This window comes from Ruditapes philippinarum, unplaced genomic scaffold (genome assembly GCF_026571515.1).
Source record: "Ruditapes philippinarum isolate M1 unplaced genomic scaffold, ASM2657151v2 ctg12747_1_1_1_1, whole genome shotgun sequence".
NCBI classification, from domain to species: domain Eukaryota; kingdom Metazoa; phylum Mollusca; class Bivalvia; order Venerida; family Veneridae; genus Ruditapes; species Ruditapes philippinarum.
The window spans coordinates 8,391-27,776 of record NW_026851584.1 but is presented as its reverse complement, the minus strand read 5'-3'; the positions used below and the strand labels follow the sequence as shown (position 1 = coordinate 27,776).

The following is a 19,386-nucleotide window of genomic DNA, read 5'->3' as shown; positions in this document are numbered from 1 at the left end:
TAAAAGAAAAATTTTTTAAAAAAAGCTACCTAAGAATTCTAAAAAGTTTGGGTTAATCATCATCAATTTTTCAGTAGAAAATGATTTTTAAAAGGGGTTTTCTTTTTTTAGTTAAATGGCCCCTAAAAGGGGCTAACAAATTAAATATTAAGCAAATTTGGGATAAAAAGACTTACCCAAGAATCCCTACAAACAATTTGGGGGGATCACCACAAGGGCGAGAAAAAAGACTTTTAAGGAAATTTTCTTTTTTTAGCTTTTGCGGGGTAAATAAAATTTAAATTTGTGAGAAAAACTTGATAAAAAGATTCAAAGAAATGCAAACAAGAAAAAATTTTGAGGGAATCATCCCTTTCAAATGGGCGGGTAGAAAAAGACATTTTAAAAAGGTTTTTTCTTTTTTTTATTTTGCACCACCAAAGGGCCAATCAAAAAAAATTAATTAGTAAACTTGAGGGAAAGAAGCCCAAAGGGAAGGGCCTACAGACAAATTTTTGGGGTATTACCATCAATTAGTTCTCTAAAAATAGACATTTTAGGGTTTTTTCTATTTTTAGCTTTTAGGGGTTAAAAAGGGGAAAATAAAATTAATAAAAAGCAAAACGTTTAAAAAACCACTCCCAAGAAATGCCTGGAAAAATTTTTGGGGTGATCATTCCTTTTCCAAATTAGTTCGGTTTAAAAAGAAGAGTTTAAATTTTTTCTATTTTTACCCCAAAACCCTTAAAGGGGGCCCAAATAAAAATAAATTTGGGGAAAAACTTTAAAAAACTCCAAAAGCACGGGAACAAATTTTTTGGTTTAATCATAAAAATTTATTCTTTTGGGAAAATAAAAAAAATTTAATGGTTTTTCTCTTTTTTTAGTTTTAAAGTGGCCCCCCTTAAAAGGGCCACCCCCAAATTAAAAATGAGCCTTTTAATTTTAAAACATTACCCAAAAAAATCCTACAAAAGGGGAAAGAGGGGGAAATTCTCATAAAATTTATTTCTGCAGGAAAGGATTTTTAAAGATTTTCTAATTTTTACCCTTTAGGGGACCCCTAAAAGGGCCAAAAAAAATTTAAATTTTTTAAAGAAAACTTGTTTTAAAAGCCCTACCGGTAAGGTTATTAAAAGAAAAAGTTTGGTGACCCTTCCTTTCCAAATTATTTTCTGTAGAAATAAAAAATTTTAAAAGGGTTTTTTCCTATTTTTAGGCCCCCAAAAGGGGGCCAAAAAATTCATTTTGATTTAAACTTGAAAAAGGGACTCCCAAAGAATCCCTGCAGCAAATTTTGGTATCTCCATCCATCAGTTCGAAATACGAAATTTTTTTAAAGGGTTTTTTTTTTTTCTATTTTTACCCCTAGAGACCCCTAAAAAATAGGCCAACCCAAATTTTAATAGGGAGCAAATTTGATAAAAAAACTCCCCAAGAATTTTTACAGACAAAGTTTGGTGATCATCCATCAATCAGTTCTGTTAGAAGAAAGACTGTTTTAAAGGTTTTTTCTCTTTTTAGCTCTGCTGAACCCCTTAAAGGGGGCCCAATATGGAAAATGACATGAGCAAAATTCAAACGTGTGACTGTCCACAAGGATGCCTACATGACGCAAATTTAAAAAGTAAATCTGACCGTATAGTTCAGAGGAAGAAAGACGATTGTTGACGCATGACGACGGACGCCGAGAAGCATCCCCCCTTTGGGAATACGAATATCCAGCTCACCCTGAAGCCTGTGATGGCCTCTGGTGATGCTTAATAATGGCCGAATGTGAATAAAAGTAATTTTTTCTTTAAGTCCGTAGAATAAATTTAGGGTCATTTAAACTTACCAGAGATCAATAGTTTTCGGAGTTTTAAAAGGAGCAGGTCCACTGTTGATTACTAGGGATCTGATTAGAGAAATAAACTATTGAATTCAAATGACCACACCCCTCCACATTCTTACGTCATTTTCTGACACACCACACCGTATATAAGCAGATATGTTCAAGTAAACAAGTATATATAGGTAATGTTATTAGTATTATATCTTGTGGTATATAGAAGCGTTTTAAGATTGAAGTATCAAGGGTACAATATCCTTTATAGTTCAATATATCATACCAAAGTTTAAAATATCTACCAAAAAAATAAAATATTAATAACCAAAGTTTAAAAAAATATCATACCAAAATAAAATATTAAATATCCAAAAGTTTGTAAGATAATACCAAAAAACCTTAATAGTTCATTACCTAAAGGGCCCATATCAGCACAAGTCTGTAGTAATCATTATGATAAGGTTTAAGAGAATCATGATATAGTAATAGTTAGTATAGTAGGAACATATTTAAAATCAAAGAAAACGCTTACTCAGTGATTTAAACGAGTTGGTCTTGAATTAAAAATCAATTGAAATTAACAAAACAATAAAATGTTTTTATTATTACCTAATAGCTAATTGTAGATCTCTTCTGGTAACAAAGCCAACCCTAGATATTGGAATCAAGGAGAGACCACCACAGGGGAAACCATTATTGTTCTGTCTCCTTCCAACAATGTTTCCTGAAAACAGAAGAAAACTTTATTTCAATAGGCACAACTAGAATTTTGGTCATTTATTTTCTTAATTAAATCTAAAAAAGTTGATTTAATGATGAATATGGTAAATTTACAAGAAATGTTCTTTAGAATAGTTTAAGTTTTCAAGCCTTTCAAAACATTTTTTTCCACTTATTATAAATTATCTAAGAAGATTGTTCATCATTCCAAAGTCAAAACAATCTTTTCTAGCACAGATACTAGTCAAGTTTTTTCCTGGCTAGATTCTGACCAGTTAGCTACATTAAATAATCATAAATAAAAATCACTATTTTGGATAATAGATAGTTCTACGCTGACAGCAACGTACAGACAGGTGAACAGGCTAGCCTGTCTATTATTTAATTAAAAGTAAAGTCAAGTCATCCTAGCTGCAGAAGGAAATTTTAAAAAAGGTAACTTACCTATTTCTTCTAGAGCCATGTTTACCCTGTGTTATAACAACACGTGGTGGGTCAATTTCGTCCTGAAAAATTACAAAATTAGATGTATGAAAAAATGTAAGATTGCAAGAAAAAGAAAATTAAATTATAACCCCATCGGGTAACAAGACAAGAGGGCCATGAATGACCCTGAGGTCGCTCACCTTGTATATAGCCCCCCCCCACCCAACCATAAGAGGATGTTTCATGCTAAACATCTAAGCTTCTTATAGCTCATTTGGGCTTTTTTAAAAGAAAAATTTTTTTTAATTTTTTACTATAAACAATAGTAGTTAAAATCAATGACCCCCAGGGCGGGCCAATTTTGACCCCAGGTCCTTTTATTTGAACAAAAACTTTGTAGACACTCACAGCAGATGTTTCATGCTTAATATCTAAACTCTAGCTTTTGGGTTTTTTCAAAGAAGATTTTTAAAGTTTTTGCTATACACATATAAGGAAAATCAATGACCCCCGGGGCGGGGCCAATTTTGACCCCAGGGCTTTTATTTGAACAAACTTGGTAGACACCTATTAGAACATGTTTGATGCTAAATATCTTAGCTCTAGCTCTTTGAGTTTCTTTAAAAGAAGATTTTTTAAGATTTTACTATAGGCATATAGGAAAAATTAATGACCCCCTGGGCGGGGCCAATTTTGACCCCAGGGCTTTTATTTGAACAAAACTTGGTAGACACTCATTAGAACATGTTTCATGCTAAATATTTAGCTCTAGCTCTTTGGGATCTTTAAAAGAAGATTTTTTAAGTTTTTACTATATGCATATAGGGAATATCAATGACCCCCTGGGGCGGGGCCAATTTTGACCCCAGGTCTTTTATTTGAACAAACTTGGTAGACACTGACTAAATGATGTTTCATGCCAAATATCTAAGCTCTAGCTCTTAGGGTTTTTTTTAAAAGAAGATTTTTAAAGTTTTTTCTTTCGGTTGCCATGGCAACCAGAGTTCTGCATGGAATTAAATTCTTTGAACAATCTTTAAAGGTGACCACCAAAGGACCATTCCTGTGAAGTTTTGATGAAATTGGCCTTGTGGTTTATGAGGAGATGTCATTTAAAGTAAAAGTTTACTGACGCCGGACGGACGCCGGAAGAAAAGCGATCACAAAAGCTCACCCTGTCACTTTGTGACAGGTGAGCTAAAAAATAATTTGTCTGTGAATATAAACAAAAATTATCAACTTGTTAAGAACTATTACCCGTCCCCCTCCCACCACCAGCACACACCCAAATAATCTAGTAAGTGGCCACCCTGATCAGCTATCAACAATAATTCTAAAACATAGCAAACAACTTTACAAGTACAAAGCAATTCCTTACACATAATAGGCCAGATATAGATACAATGTCTGTTCCTCATTTTCAACCAACATTAAGTTTGTACCTGCTCTAACCCAACCATTCATCAAAAATAAAATAAAATCAGAGCTTTGCATAAAATATAGCATATTTTAAGCACTAACCATACTAAAAGGTTTTTGTCTAGCAACCATAACCCATACCTTTTGAAGAAATCATGTGACTAAAAGACATGTTTTCGGCCTTAATGAAAACAATTTTGTCAGCAATAATTGGGATTTCAATAAAATCACAGGGTCAACATGTTTCTATCATATTAACAAAGCACTTCAATCAACATTATGTAACATGTTTATTCTTCATTGAGAAAGTTCAAAGGTCAAGGTTTCTTTTCTAAATGCATGTACGTCCTTTTTTCCTAGCTACTGGGTCTGAAACTAGATGACCAATGTATGCATATCACTATATATATACAGGCATAGCCTTACACTACAGAAAGCTTAACTCTATAAATGTCAGAATCTTATTATAGAATTAAATAACAAACAACGAAACAAATGCTGTAACAATTGTGTCAAAATTATAATAACATGTTTGCAATAACTTAACAAAATGCAATAAAATAAATGTAAGCATAAAATGGTGAGAATAAAATGAACAGGAGTAAAATACAAGCAGTTCATCTATGATGTCAACGATGTAAGTAGCTACAACTTAAGACTTAAGTTAAAAGATACAAATTACAAATGTATTTTTTCATGATAACATGTACTACATGACTTGATCCCATCATATAAGAATGAGAGAATATTATCCCTAATATCTCAACTGGAAAAGGTGCAAGCATAATAATTCTACATTATTATTTTTGATGATGCATACAATTAGGGCAATGGTACACCTTTGGGAGCATATTTCCCCATAAATCATAACCATAATTGAACTATATAACTGTTAATACAAAATCTGAAGCAGGTAAATAAAACATTTGCAGTCTATGAAAACAAATCAATTTTCTAGGCATCATAATCATTAATATCAAAAAACAATGCTGCATTACATGCAGATAGATTCAGTCAGCATTGAACCCTTTTAAATAATCCCTGTGTTTATCAAAAAGACTTGCCTATACAATCACTTCAAACAATGGAAGAATGTACTAAGTCTGACTATCCAGGCAGTCTGACCTGAGACTCATAATGTATGCTTGGATTTTATAATATAAGCATTTTTATATTGATTCCCATTCAATGAACAATGGACAGTTTCTAATTCAATGTAAGGCAAATCTATTTTTTAATCAGGTAAGGTAAGGGTTAAACACTGTTATGTTGAACAAAATCATGATTTCTTGTTAGGTAAACCACAGAAAAGCATGCTTAAGTCATTCTGTATGGCTATCTTTGTCAGGTCCAGTGATAAAGTCATTCTGTATGGTTATCTTTGCCAGGTCCAGTGATTAAGTCATTCTGTATGGTTATCTTTGCCAGGTCCAGTGATTAAGTCATTCTGTATGGTTATCTTTGCCAGGTCCAGTGATTAAGTCATTCTGTATGGTTATCTTTGCCAGGTCCAGTGATTAAGTCATTCTGTATGGCTATCTTTGCCAGGTCCAGTGATTAAGTCATTCTGTATGGTTATTCTTTGCCAGGTCCAGTGATAAAGTCATTCTTGTATAGTTATCTTTGCCAAGTCCAGTGATTAAGTCGTTCTGTATGGTTATCTTTGCCAGGTCCAGTGATTAAGTCATTCTGTATGGTTATCTTTGCCAGGCCCAGTGATTAAGTCATTCTGTATGGTTATCTTTGCCAAGTCCAGTGATTAAGTCATTCTGTATGGTTATCTTTGCCAGGTCCAGTTGATTAAGTCCTTCTGTATGGTTATCTTTGCCAGGTCCAGTGATTAAGTCATTCTGTATGGCTATCTTTGCCAGGTCCAGTGATTAAGTCATTCTGTATGGTTATCTTTGCCAGGTCCAGTGATTAAGTCATTCTGTATGGTTATCTTTGCCAGGTCCAGTGATTAAGTCATTCTGTATGGTTATCTTTGCCAAGTCCAGTGATTAAGTCATTCTGTATGGCTATTTCTGCCAGGAAATTGTGATAAGGTCATTCGGTGTAGCTTATTCTGTATGGTTTTATCTTTGCCAGGTCTCAGTGATTAAGTCATTCTGTATGGCTATCTTGCCAGGTCCAGTGATTAAGTCATTCTGTATGGTTATCTTTGCCAGGTCCAGTGATTAAGTCATTCTGTATGGTTATCTTTGCCAGGTCCAGTGATTAAGTCATTCTGTATGGTTATCTTTGCCAAGTCCAGTGATTAAGTCATTCTGTATGGCTATTTCTGCCAGGAATTGTGATAAGGTCATTCGGTGTAGCTATTCTGTATGGTTATCTTTGCCAGGTCCAGTGATTAAGTCATTCTGTATGGCTATCTTTGCCAGGTCTAATGAGTAAGCCATTCTGTATGGCTACATTGTATTTTTGCCAGTCTGATAATTCAGACATTCTAGTGATTAAGTCATTCTGTATGTTTTGCCAGGTGCAGTAATTAAGTCATTCTGTATGGCTATGTATTCAAATTCCACTTCTATTATGGCTATAATAATTCAATGGTCATTTTTATGGTTATTTCATTGATAGTCAGGCCCAGCTTTTACGACTTGTTTAGATAGATAATGTACATTTACATGTACAATATATTTTAACATTTGAAATAACATATGTGCAAGTAAAAAGCATGCTATTATGTCATTTATGCACTATTTCTTCAAGCATAACTTCTTGTTTCATTAATAACATGCGGCCAAACTTTTCAATATATATCAGTCAATGACAAAAAGTATGTCTAAAAGTGATCATGACAATGTTCAACAAAAACCCAAAGTATTAAACACAGCAAAGTTGCTATAAACACAACAAGGTGACATTCACAACTAACTTACACTTCGAGACCATAGCGCCAACATCTTTACAATGAAAACAGTGCAATATATACATAACAGATCTTTGGTTTTTTTTAACAACTATTATTTTTGATTTCCTACTTTAATTTTAAACATATTTAATTTTTAAAATTTGCTACAAAAAATTATATTAATGGTACAAATAAAAAAGTTCCATCAAACATAATTATCTATTAACAGTTTACTTTTGATGACCCTAAAATTAATGATCAAAAATGGATGTTGAAAAAGTCCATGTTAGAAATTAAGGTGGAAAAAGGTAAAGAAAGTTTATCAAGTTATCAAACTAATTTAAAATATAGCTATCAAATTCTCATAACTTTTAAAGTTGCTTTTTGCAAATTAAATATGGATAGGAAACAACATACATGTACAATGTGCATAATTCCTTAATAAACAAGAACTGTCGGAGGACAGTAACGCTCGACTATTCGAAAATTTGTCACAAGGGTGTTTCATTGAGTATAATAATGGTTACCTATATGAATACATAAAATTGTCCGAAAAGGTACAAACCCTTCAAGTTTCAATATATTCCCTTCAGTAGCTATGGAGATACAAGCTTACACACTAAAACTTAACCAAGAATTTATGAATCGAAAAAGGGGCATAATTATGCGAAAAAGTAAATCAGAGTTATGGGACTTGTGCCAATCATCTTAGATAATCACAGAGATTAAGTGTGTGAAGTTTCAATCCATTCCCTTCAGTAGTTATGGAGATACCAGCTTACACGCAAAAACTTAACCAAGAATTTCTAAGTCGAAAAAGGGGCATAACTATGTAAAAAAGCAAATAAGAGTTATGGGAATTGTGCCAATAATCTAAGATAATCACAGAGAACAAGTGTGTGAAGTTTCAATCCATTCCCTTCAGTAGTTATGGAGATACTAGCTTACACGCAAAAACTTAACCAAGAATTTCTAAGTCGAAAAAGGGGCATAATTATGTAAAAAAGCAAATCAGAGTTATGGGACTTGTGCCAATCATCTTAGATAATCACAGAGAACAAGTGTGTGAAGTTTCAATCCATTCCCTTCAGTAGTTATGGAGATACTAGCTTACACGCAAAAACTTAACCAAGAATTTCTAAGTCGAAAAAGGGGCATAATTATGAAAAAAAGCAAATCAGAGTTATGGGACTTGTGCCAATCATCTTAGATAATCACAGAGAACAAGTGTGTGAAGTTTCAATCCATTCCCTTCAGTAGTTATGGAGATACCAGCTTACATACAAAAACTTAACCACAGGGACGCCGACGCCGACAAATGGGTGACTGCATTAGCTCGATTATTCTGCGAATAGTCGAGCTAAAAAAAACTTAAAAAATCAAAACAGTACAATAAAGATCTCAAAATAATACAGTAAATGTTCTGGCCAACGTCATATTTTTAATTTCCAATCAACCAATGGAATGTGAAAATTTTAGACTGGTTGTTAAAACAAGATCGCTCACCTGACCTATAAATTACTTAGACAAGCATCCTGGCCAAGTTTAAAGACAATTAATTAAAAATTGTGATCACAAGAGTGTAAACAAGATTTTTCCATATTTGGGCCTTGTGACCTAGTTTTTGACCCCAGGTGACCAACATTTGATCTTGACCTAGAAATCATCAAGAAAAACTTGCACATAAATTTCCAGGATATTTGGATAAAAACAGTAGCCTCTTGAGTGTTAAAAAGATTTATCTATTTTTAGCTCCTAAATGTGACCACTAGAGTGTTAACTAACAAATGTGGACAGGCAGCAGACGATGGAAGACGGACGACATTCGACGGACATTCAATGGTCCTTAAAGCACACCCTGAGCTAGCTCAGGCGAGCTAAAAACAACAACAGTTTTATACTCTTTGTAAGAGGTCACTTAATTAGTATTGGTGTCATTTTTATTAGTAAATATGGTTTTAATGAATTACAAATGATTCAAGTTAGCAAAATTTTTCACTTCAATCTAGCACACAACTTTACCTTCTGTTCTTTAGTAATCTATATTTGTAATTATATACTTAAATGACAGAATCCATAATACATACCAGTAAATAAATATTTTATAATAAATATAAATTTGAAACGGTATTTTTGCCATAAACTTATTTCTGGTAGTAACTTAAGGACCACAATTTGTCAGTTATAAGATCTTAAAAGTATGGTGCATATAAAAATAGTTACAGAAAAAAATACAACATAAAACTCCAAATCGACCTGTATCTTGAATTAAAAGTATCATTATACTTTATAATAACTATTTTTGTTAGGTTTCTAATTTAACAGTTGGAAGAAGACCTTAGTTGGCCTTCTGTGCTTTATTTCTGGCATGAGCAGGCACCTGAGTAGAATCACTGATGTTCTGTATACAAGCTGGATAGCTTCCTCACTTGAAAGAATCACCAGACCCAAAGGCAGTATTTGAGCGGTGAGGGGCAAATAGTTTGAAGTCAACATCCTTAACCAATTAGCCACCGATTTTATTTAAATAAATTATCATAAAGTTCCGAAGACTTTATAGATTACCATACACAAATAAGTAAAATAAATGATAAAAATCTGCCAAAAGAAAAATTTGAAGAAGATGATATTATATTCTACAATCACTTAAACTTTAAGAGTACAGGTATGTACCCTCGGAACAAAAACAACCAAATGCTTGTTTTCAAGATTTTTTCTGAAAATAAATTCTATTTTTGAGGCATGCAGTTTTAAAACATACATGTATAAGGTGGTAAAATACACTGAAATTTTCACAAAACTGATAACCAATGTATTATTATGTAACAGGTATTCCATAATCAAACACAAGATATAATATACAGGATTTAATCATGTTAGGTTTTAGAAATATAAAATTACCTTGGACGCATGACGTCTGCTGCTATTGTGGTATGAGTAAACTCCTCTTTATTGTCCAGATATGGATAACCATTTAATCGAATATGTGCGTCATAGCTATATTGTGCGGTCAAGGACAAATTTGCAAATTACATAAAAAATAATATAGAAAAAATATTTACAGTAAAATTGCATTTTATGCTGAGTATAAAGAAATATAACTTTCAGAGCAAAGTATGATCTAAATCACAATGTCTCCATTAGAGGTCTTTCAGTTGTACAAGTGATAGTTTCCAGTTGTAGCATTTGGCATATTGCCAAGCTTTATATTGCTATTTTAATACAATGTCTTGCTGCATACAAAATAACATAAAGCTGCAAGGGTCTTCCACATGACCAAGCCCAATACCTGACCATTGACCTGTCTCACACTAGGGCGTTTAGGGCGCTACTTTAACAACACTATCCCTGTAGCATACTGTCAGAACAGAACAATAAGAACTACAAAATCGACATCAATGTAAGTTGACAAATATTCTCAAGTAAAAGGATACATTCCTTGTTTACCTAAAGCATCCCCAACCCACTTGCTTGCCATGGTGGCGAGCATTAGGGGTACAATATACTGAAGTCCTCCCGTCAGCTCAAACATTATCACCACCAATGAGACTGAAATAATTTACAAACATAATAATCATATAATAACTAAGATAATGAGATATAACTTTTCTCCATTATACAAATAAATAATAATAAATAAACAAATACAGAGCATTCCTTTCCTTATCCTGCTGAATGGTTGTTACGACTTTGGCCTGCTTTGAATCTTGTACAGCCCCTATCAAACTTTACAAGATTTCATTATCAAAAAACAAGCACAGGTTGAACCGGGTGATGCTCCCTGCGTTAGTTTTGGACACAGAAAACTATGAAAAAATGAACAAAGGGCATACACTCCAAAATCAGAAAAAACAGAGTTATGGTTCTTTGCACTGCACTTTTTATTCAATGAGATTTATCTACCTATTAAGTTTTGTGTTGATATCTCTTATAGTTTCAGAGTTATGTCCCGGGTAAAGTTCAAAGTGTAAAAACGAACAAAGGGCAAGGCTGTGTTTAGGGTCTTTAGCACTGCACTTCTATCCAATGAGATCTATCTACCTACAAAGTTCCATTTTGATATCTCTTATAGTTTTAGAGTTATGTCCCTAACAAAGTTCAAGTATAAAAATGAACAAAGGGCAATAACTCCAATAGAAGGCAAGACAGAGTTATGGTTGTTTAGCATTGCACTTTAACACAATGAGATCAATCTACCTACAAAATTTCATGCTGATATCTCTTATAGCTTTAGAGTAATGTCCTGGACAAAGTTCAAGTATAAAAATTAACAAAGAGCAAAAACTCCAAAATAAAGCAAGGCAGAATTATGGTTCTTTAACAATGCACTTCAACACAATAAGATCTATCTACCTACAAAGTTTCATGTTATCATCTCTTATAGATTTAGAGTAATGTACCAGACTAAGTTCAAAGTGTAAAAATGTTTCATGTTGATATTTCATATATAGTTTTAGAGTTATGACCAGGACAAAGTTCCAAGTGTAAAAATAAACAAAGGGCAAAAATTCAAACATTAGGTAAGGCAGAGTTACGGTTCTTGTGCAGTGCAAATCTACTCAATGAGATCTATCTACCTACAAAGTTTCATGTTTATACCTCTTATGGTTTTAGAGTTATGTCCCGGACAATGTTCAAAGTGTAAAATTAAACAAAGGGCAATTATTAAAAAATTAGGCAGGGCAGAGTTACGGTTATTGTGCACTGCACATCTACTCAATGAGATCTATCTTCCTACAAAGTTTCATGTTGATACCTCTTATGGTTTTAGAGTTATGTCCCGGACAAAGTTCAAAGTGTAAAAAATGTTTCATGTTGATATCTCATATAGTTTTAGAGTTATGACCAGGACAAAGTTCAAAGTGTAAAAATAAACAAAGGGCAATAATTCAAAAATAAGGCAAGACAGAGTTACGGTTTTTGAGCACTGCAGATCTACACAATGAGATCTATCTACCTACAAAGTTTCATGTTGATATCTCTTATACTTTTAGAGTTATGACCAGGACAAAGTTCAAAGTGTAAAAATAAACAAAGGGTAATAATTCAAAAATTAGGCAAAGCAGAGTTACAGTTTTTGTGCACATGTACTCAATGAGATCTATCTATCTACAAAGTTTCATGTTGATACCCCTTGTTGTTTCAAAGTTATGTCCCGGACAAGAATAGCGGACGGGTGGATGTACATACAAAATAGCACTTATGTGACTTTTCCTTTTATATTGTCACACAAGGCTTAAAAAGACACACAAGTAAAAACGGAATGAATAGGATCAAAGGAACTGTACTGTTACAGATGGATAGACAAAGCAGCGGCTATATGCTCACCATTCGGGAACCATAATTAAGATTGATGTCTATTACTGCTAAACACATGCAAAGTACCAACTTATCAGTGATACTAAGCAAGGTTTGCCTGTTAATTTGAATACCAAGTCGAGTAAAAACTCACCTGTCATTCTTGTGACACCACCTAAAGCTGCTGCTGCACCAACCATGGCATATAGTCCTGGAGTTATTGCACAATCCGACTGACACATATTTTTGAACAATGGACTATCTCTGTTAGCTCTGTAATAAAATAGATGTGTATATAACAAAAACTTTTATAGGTTAACATACTGAACTACTGAACACAAGTCAATTAAAGTCAATCAAATTAAATCAGAAGTTAACAATGTGGGGAATGTTTCAGTTAAATTCTAGAGTCATAGGCCAGTGGCCAACAATATTGATTGGATCACAAACACATTTCAGGATTCAAAAGCAAATAAATGAGATATGAAGTTGCAAGCATATGTTGTACAAAACAATGTCATTTTCAGAGTAAATGAATCACGGGGGAGGAAGTGTTACACGAGGGATGGAGGTCAAGGAGTTCTTGTGATAACTGTCAAGGAGTTCGTCGGAAAACTATTGTATATACTGCAAAAACACTCGTCAAAAACAGGTCAATACTTGCGACTTGGCAAATAATTTAGCAATTTTACTCAAAACTACCAGATTTTAAGCAAGAGGCGATGAAAAATGGACTATGAATTAGTTTTTGACTCATTATACAACATTTAAGACAAGCTTAATCAATAAAGTTTAATTAAGCACCTAAAACTTACTTTTTAAAGATGAAAATTACCATTTTTGACGAGTGTTTTGGCAGTATATACAATAGTTTTCCGACGAACTCCGTGACAGTTATCAAAAGAACTCCTTGACAAGTTAACATAAGAACTCCATCCCTCGTGTAACTTCCTCCCCCGTGTGAATGTTAATTAACAATGCAGCAGTGGTGAATTTAGGTCAAGGTCTTGGTTACCATGGGTAATATTAGACTTCATATATTACAAAGTTTCTTGTATCATGCCTTAGGCAAATTACTTTACAGAGGGTTTTAGTGATATCTCCTGTTTTAACTAATAATACTTTGATTTTGAATCTGTATTATTTGTTATATTTTTTATGCTTAACAAATCTTTTAGGTGAGAATTGCAAGACTGCTGGTTATGTTATAACCTTGAACTATGGGGTAGCTACATTGTTGTCGCCCTCTGTAGGTGATGATTGTGAACCTTTTATTCCAAAAAAATTAAAAATTTCAGGAGTTAAACAAGAAATGTCGAATGACACATATGCCGCTGATTATCTTAAAAACTATTTAGCACAAAATCTTCATATTCCACATACTGATTGGTCATAACTAGTACATGACCCTATTGATTTAGGGGTAACTAGGTCAAAGGTCAAGGTCACAGGGGTGAGAATGTCAGAATGGTTTCCGCTTATTATCTCAGAAACTATTTATCACAAAGTCTTCATATTTCTCATATTAAAAAAAAGATGTTTTTACGTTTGACTGTTGTGCTCTGCACATGGTGTCATCATGTTGACCATTTATGCAGCATTATAAATGTTATGGAGCGGACACAAAATGTAATTTTTAACACTGAAACTTTACCTTTGTAGAAGCAACCCAATTATTGCGCTCTGCACATCATGTCATAATGGTGATCACTTGTGCCAAGTTATTAAAAAAAATCAGCTTTTCAAAAGTTGTGGAGCATACACAAAAGTGATTTGAATGGACAGACCAATAGCGGTCATTCCTATAATTCCATCTTGCTTTCCAGGAGGGGATCAAATTTTACAATCTTGAATTGTCAGTAAGCTATAGAGGGGACATGCAAAATAGATGTTTTTAACATTGTACCTTTGAGTGTAACCTTGACCTTAAGAGTAGTGACGTGATTGTTGTGCTCTACACATGGTGTTAAAATTGTGATCATTTTTACCAAGTTATCATTGAAACATTACACAGGTTTAAATGTTATGGAGTAGATAGTTTAATACTTGACCTTTACGTGTGACATTGATCTTGGGGGTAGCAACCAAATTATTGTGCTCTGCTCATGATCACTTGTGGTAAGTTAATTCAAAATATTTTCAGTGGTTTAAAAGTTATAAGCAGGTACAAAAGTGTTAGGGATCAAAGTACGGACTAACAAACTGAGGCAATTCCTTTAATCCCCTCTCTGTTTTGCGGAAGGATATTAATAAATTGACAACTTTCATGACTTTTTTTTCCTTTCCCAAAAACCAATAAAATTTTCCCAAAGGGTTTGCCCCAAACCCTTCCAAAATTTGGTATGAAAAATTTCCTGATGGTCCCCTTAAATAGACAAAGCCCTACAAATAAAACAAAGTTAGGTGAAAAATTAATAAACATGAAAGAAAATCAGGAAAAACTTTTAAAATTATGAAAATATTGTCACGATCTGGGGAAAGTGACTTTGCTGTCTTCGCTGATGTTTTTTTTATCCCTTAGTTATAAAAAAACTAACCTATTAAAAATTAGTAAAAACTTCCCCAAAGAAAAATTTTTCCGTGGGTTAAGTTTATAATTTTTTAAAAAAGCACTGATTTTGGGCCAAAGGTTTATAAAATAAACCGGTTAAACATGAAAGTTTTTCTAACCCCCCCCAAAATTTTTCCTTTTAAAAGTTTTAAAAATTTGAAATTTCATAAAATTCACACAAAAAAAACTAAAATTGAAAGTAATTTTTTCCTTTTCAACCCAAAAAAAAATTTTTTCACTTTTAAAAATTATTATAAAATTCCAAATTTGTATTTATTAATTAATATAAAAATTGCTTTGCTTTTCAGAAAAAAATCACTTAAAATTTTGTTTTTAAACAATTTTTTAAATAATTGTTCCCCTTAAAAAATTTAAAAATTAATTTCAAAACCTTTCCCTAATTTTTAAAACTTTCAATTTAAAAACTTTTCAAAATTAAGTTTAGGGGGGCCCGGCCGAAAAACAAAATTTGGCCCGGCCCCAAATAAAGGGCCGTGCCCAAAGTTTAGAAAGAAAATTACAAAACATGTATAAATTTCTTTTATAAAAAAACAGTTTTTCAAAAGGGGAATTTAAAAAGTTTTTCAAAGATAAATAGCCCGCTTATTTTAGTAAAAATTTAAAATTTTATAAAAGGCTAAAACAAAATTTAACCAGCTTTAGTTTTTACTTTAAAATTCTGAACTTTTTGACCCCCCAAAAAGCGGCAACCCCAGCCTATTTATACTAAATCTGAAACCCCGAACCCAAAAAATTTTGCCCCAAAAAAATTTTTTATGACACCCCCAGAAAATGGGGGTTGGGGCCAGGGTTAAATGACCCCCCAAAAAAAAAAAAAAAGTCTCCCTTCCCAACCCCCAAATTTTGCAAAAAAAAGAAAATTTAAAACCCCCCTTAAAAATTGGTTGCAGCCTTAGAGAAATTAAAAAAAGAGCCCCTGTTTTAACAATAAAATATGGCCATCCCCCCGGCCCAAGGTCTACACTACGGTTTTTAAAAAGTTAAAAAAACTTTTTACAACCTTTTCCCCCTTTACAATGGGCCCGGGGTTTAAATTTATCAAATTTTTCTACAAAAAACATAAGTTCAACTGTTTAAATTTACCCAATAAACAAATCCACAAGGTTTTTTGCAAAAAAAAAGGGGTTTCCAATTTTTAAAAGGGTTAGTTAAATGTGTTTAAAAACAATTTGTAAAAATTTCGATTTAAAAACAGGGATTTTAAAACCAGTTACGGGTGCAAAAGGAAAAACCATAGCCCTGTTTCTTTTCCCAATATTGGGCAAAAAAAACCCCCCCTTGGGCACAATGTTTTAAAGGAAATTTTTAGAAAGGGAAAAAAAAAAAAAAACAAACATTTTTTAAAATAACAGCCCGGGAAAATTGGGAAAACCACAATCAACCTGAAATAAAAGGGGGAAATTTCAAAAAGGATCCCCAAAACCCATGTACGGGCAAAACTAGTTTTTTAAGCTATTTTTAAATGAGTTTTAAGGTTTTGCCCATTTTTAAAGCAAAATTAGCCTAAATTTTTTGTGTTTTATAGCGGGGTTATACCCCCAAAAATTTTGCCCAAAAAAAAAAATGGAATGTACCTTTTATGCCAACGTGTCAGACTCAAGGTAAGTGTAAATAACATTAACTTGTAGAACTCTACAATACCCCCTTGTTTTTATGGCTAAACTCCTGTTGCCATATCTATAAATTGACTTAAAACTTAAACAAGACTTGTAAGCACTAATCATAAAGACCTCAAACTGCTTTACACTGTTAACGCGAAATTTTACATTACTAAGCACAGTCTCTATTAAACACAAATCTTAATGTTCGGAAATCCTTAAATGTTTCACTAATTTAACGCGATAAGTAAAGTCACACTATACACTTATGTCCGATAGTTAGTTCCAACCATTTAAAAAAAAGTTTAAAAGAAAAAAGTTTGTTCTCTCGATATCCGAGACGTCTCCGTGGTAGACTGCTTAAAAATGGTCATCCGAATATTCCTTGACCTACCCTCTCAATGCCTTACATCCTGGACTAGCATTGGAGGGGCCTTTCGTTTACACTGCGACGATTTATCCGCACATTTTTTTCCCTTTGTCAGACAGTGTCGGACCCGCCAAAAGGCGAGCGCTTTTTTTGAAAAGGTAACCCGGGATCGTTGGGCACAATTCCCAAATGTATTAAATAAACCCACTTTTGGGGTTTTTGCTGCCAATTTTGGTTTTACTTTTTTCTCTATGTTCAACCCCTTTTCTTAATTTTGTTTTTTTCTTAAAATTTACATTATTCCATCTTTATCGTCTTTTTATTCTTTCCTGTTTTTGTCTATTTATTTTTTTAGTTTCATTTTTGGGGAAATCTTTTGGTTTCGCTAAAACCCTTTTTAAACATTTTCTTCGCTGCCCTTAATTTGTTATTATCATCATTTTTTCCCTTCCATTTTACTTAAATTTCAAATTTTCGGGTTTCGTCCTTTTTCCCCAATAAATTTAATTTAATTTTTGTGACTTCTATTTAATTCGGGCCTGTTCTCTGCCCTTTCTGTGCTTCTTCTCCATTATCCCTCTCAAGGGTTTTGGGTCATTTCTATTCACTTTCCCTTTCCCTTTTCCCATGCTTTTTATTTTGTACCTTATTTTAAAAAATATGTTGATTATTTACCCCTAAATTGACCGGGACTTAAAATTAAAGCCTGCTCACCCCCGGAAAAATTTAATGCCCTAAATTCGTATTTTTCCCAAAATTTTATTTTTCCCCTTTTTTTTGACTCTTCAGCCCATAAACGTTTCATGCTTTTAGCACGCGAAATTAACCGGGTTTTCTGCCTTCCGGGAATTCGCATAAGGGTTGGGCCCAATTTAAAAACCCTTTACCTACGTCAAAAGCGCCGAAATTTGAAAGCAAGCTTTTTCCAAAACCCCAAATCCAAATTTATCTTATTTTGACTAAGCAAAATTCTGCCCCCCCAATTTACATCAAAACCCTTTAAAAAACACCTCTTGTCTATTTTGGGCGACTACAGCCTCTAGGGATCTCTCATGCGTCCCCGTTGCACAACAAAATTCCCCTTCCACACTTTTTGGGATCGGAACCCACTAGCATTACTAAGCATGACGAACTTTGTATTTCCCAATTGTTTCCTTTAAAACCCCCCTGTTGAAACCTTCTAGAAAACCCCCTGTGGCCCAGGGTAAATTGTATTTTGGGTAAAAACCTTCTACTGAACCTTTAAATTAATCCCATTTTACTGTTTCCCCCTAAAACTGCTTCACCTTGCCCTTATCATCTCTCTCTTTCGTTTTCGCTCTTTTTTCAAAACTTCTGTAGCCGTCTCCCTAGGGGTGCCTTTCTCCAACCCCAAATTTTTTTCTCCAAAAATCTCTTTTCCCTCACCCCTTCTTACATCCTGTGGACCGCTTTTTGGGCCCCAAGGGGCTGGTCCCTTTATTTTAAAGGTTGTTTCGCGGGGTTCGGGGTTTGGCCCCCCGGGGCACCCCATCTATTTCTATTTGACAATCAACCCTCTCGGGAAAATTCCCGAGCAAAATCCCCAAATTTTTGGGGAAAAAATTTATAGCATTTTTTTTCCCACCCCCCCTTTGTCTGTGGGGGATTGTTCCCCAAAGCTTTTTAATATTTTCTGGGAAATATTTCCAAAAAAATAATCGCTTTTTCTCATCATTTTTTGTTTTTCTGTCATTTCCCGGGTTCTTTGATTTTTTGCAGTTTAGGAAGAGGCTTAGTTTGGCCATCATATACCTTTTTTAATTTTCTCTTTTTTTGTAATTTCATTGTTCTGCCCTTGTTCACTACCCAAATCTAAATGTTTTCTTTTGGCCCCCGGGCCCCAAAATTTTAAACTTGTGGAATATAACTCCCCCACCTGGAATACCGCTGGGTCAAATAGTCTCTGGTTCCTTGTTAAAATTTCAACCTCGAACCCGAATGTCTAAATTTTCTTAACCCAATCCAAAAACCCCTGACCAATTTTTTCATCCTTGTCCTTGGGCCCGGGAAAACCCTTTGTCTTGTTTTAAGCACATCAATTTTGCTGAAATACCCCCTCTGCTGTTTGGGCCATCTTTTTGATATCCCCTTTACAAAACCGGGGAGGATACATTTTAAGGGTTTTCCCTTAATGACCCTGAAATCGGTTTTTTCTCTTTCTTTTCGCATGTTTTTATTTTTCGCTATGCTCCCGGGTTAAATTTGTGAAAAAACAACCCTCAGCAGCTTTACCTTCTATTTTGGGCCGAATCGGGCCCAAGATATTTTCTCTCCCATTTAAAATTCTTTTAGAAATTTGTC

General features: G+C 33.7%; 1 protein-coding gene across 1 annotated transcript; it reads right to left on the bottom strand.

The window, feature by feature from the left end:
• Positions 1-7,235: 7,235 nt before the first annotated feature.
• Positions 7,236-12,794, bottom strand: LOC132751975 (H(+)/Cl(-) exchange transporter 3-like). The gene is made up of 4 exons (XM_060742239.1): positions 12,679-12,794; positions 10,661-10,775; positions 10,128-10,223; positions 7,236-7,278 (listed from the first exon to the last, which is right to left on the bottom strand). The coding sequence occupies exons 1-4, from the start codon at positions 12,764-12,766 to the stop codon at positions 7,251-7,253; spliced, it is 327 nt and encodes a 108-aa protein (XP_060598222.1). The 5' UTR covers positions 12,767-12,794; the 3' UTR covers positions 7,236-7,250.
• Positions 12,795-19,386: the final 6,592 nt, after the last annotated feature.

What these genes read in the sequence shown, in the direction of transcription:
- LOC132751975 (XM_060742239.1), bottom strand. Translation starts at nt 12,766, where the DNA reads ATGTGTCAGTCGGATTGTGCAATAACTCCAGGACTATATGCCATGGTT. An exon ending in TGGTGTCACAAGAATGACAG is followed by an intron (nt 10,776 to 12,678) that starts GTGAGTTTTTAC and finishes AAATTATTTCAG; the next exon opens with TCTCATTGGTGGTGATAATG. An exon ending in GCAGACGTCATGCGTCCAAG is followed by an intron (nt 7,279 to 10,127) that starts GTAATTTTATAT and finishes TTCATTGTAAAG; the next exon opens with ATGTTGGCGCTATGGTCTCG.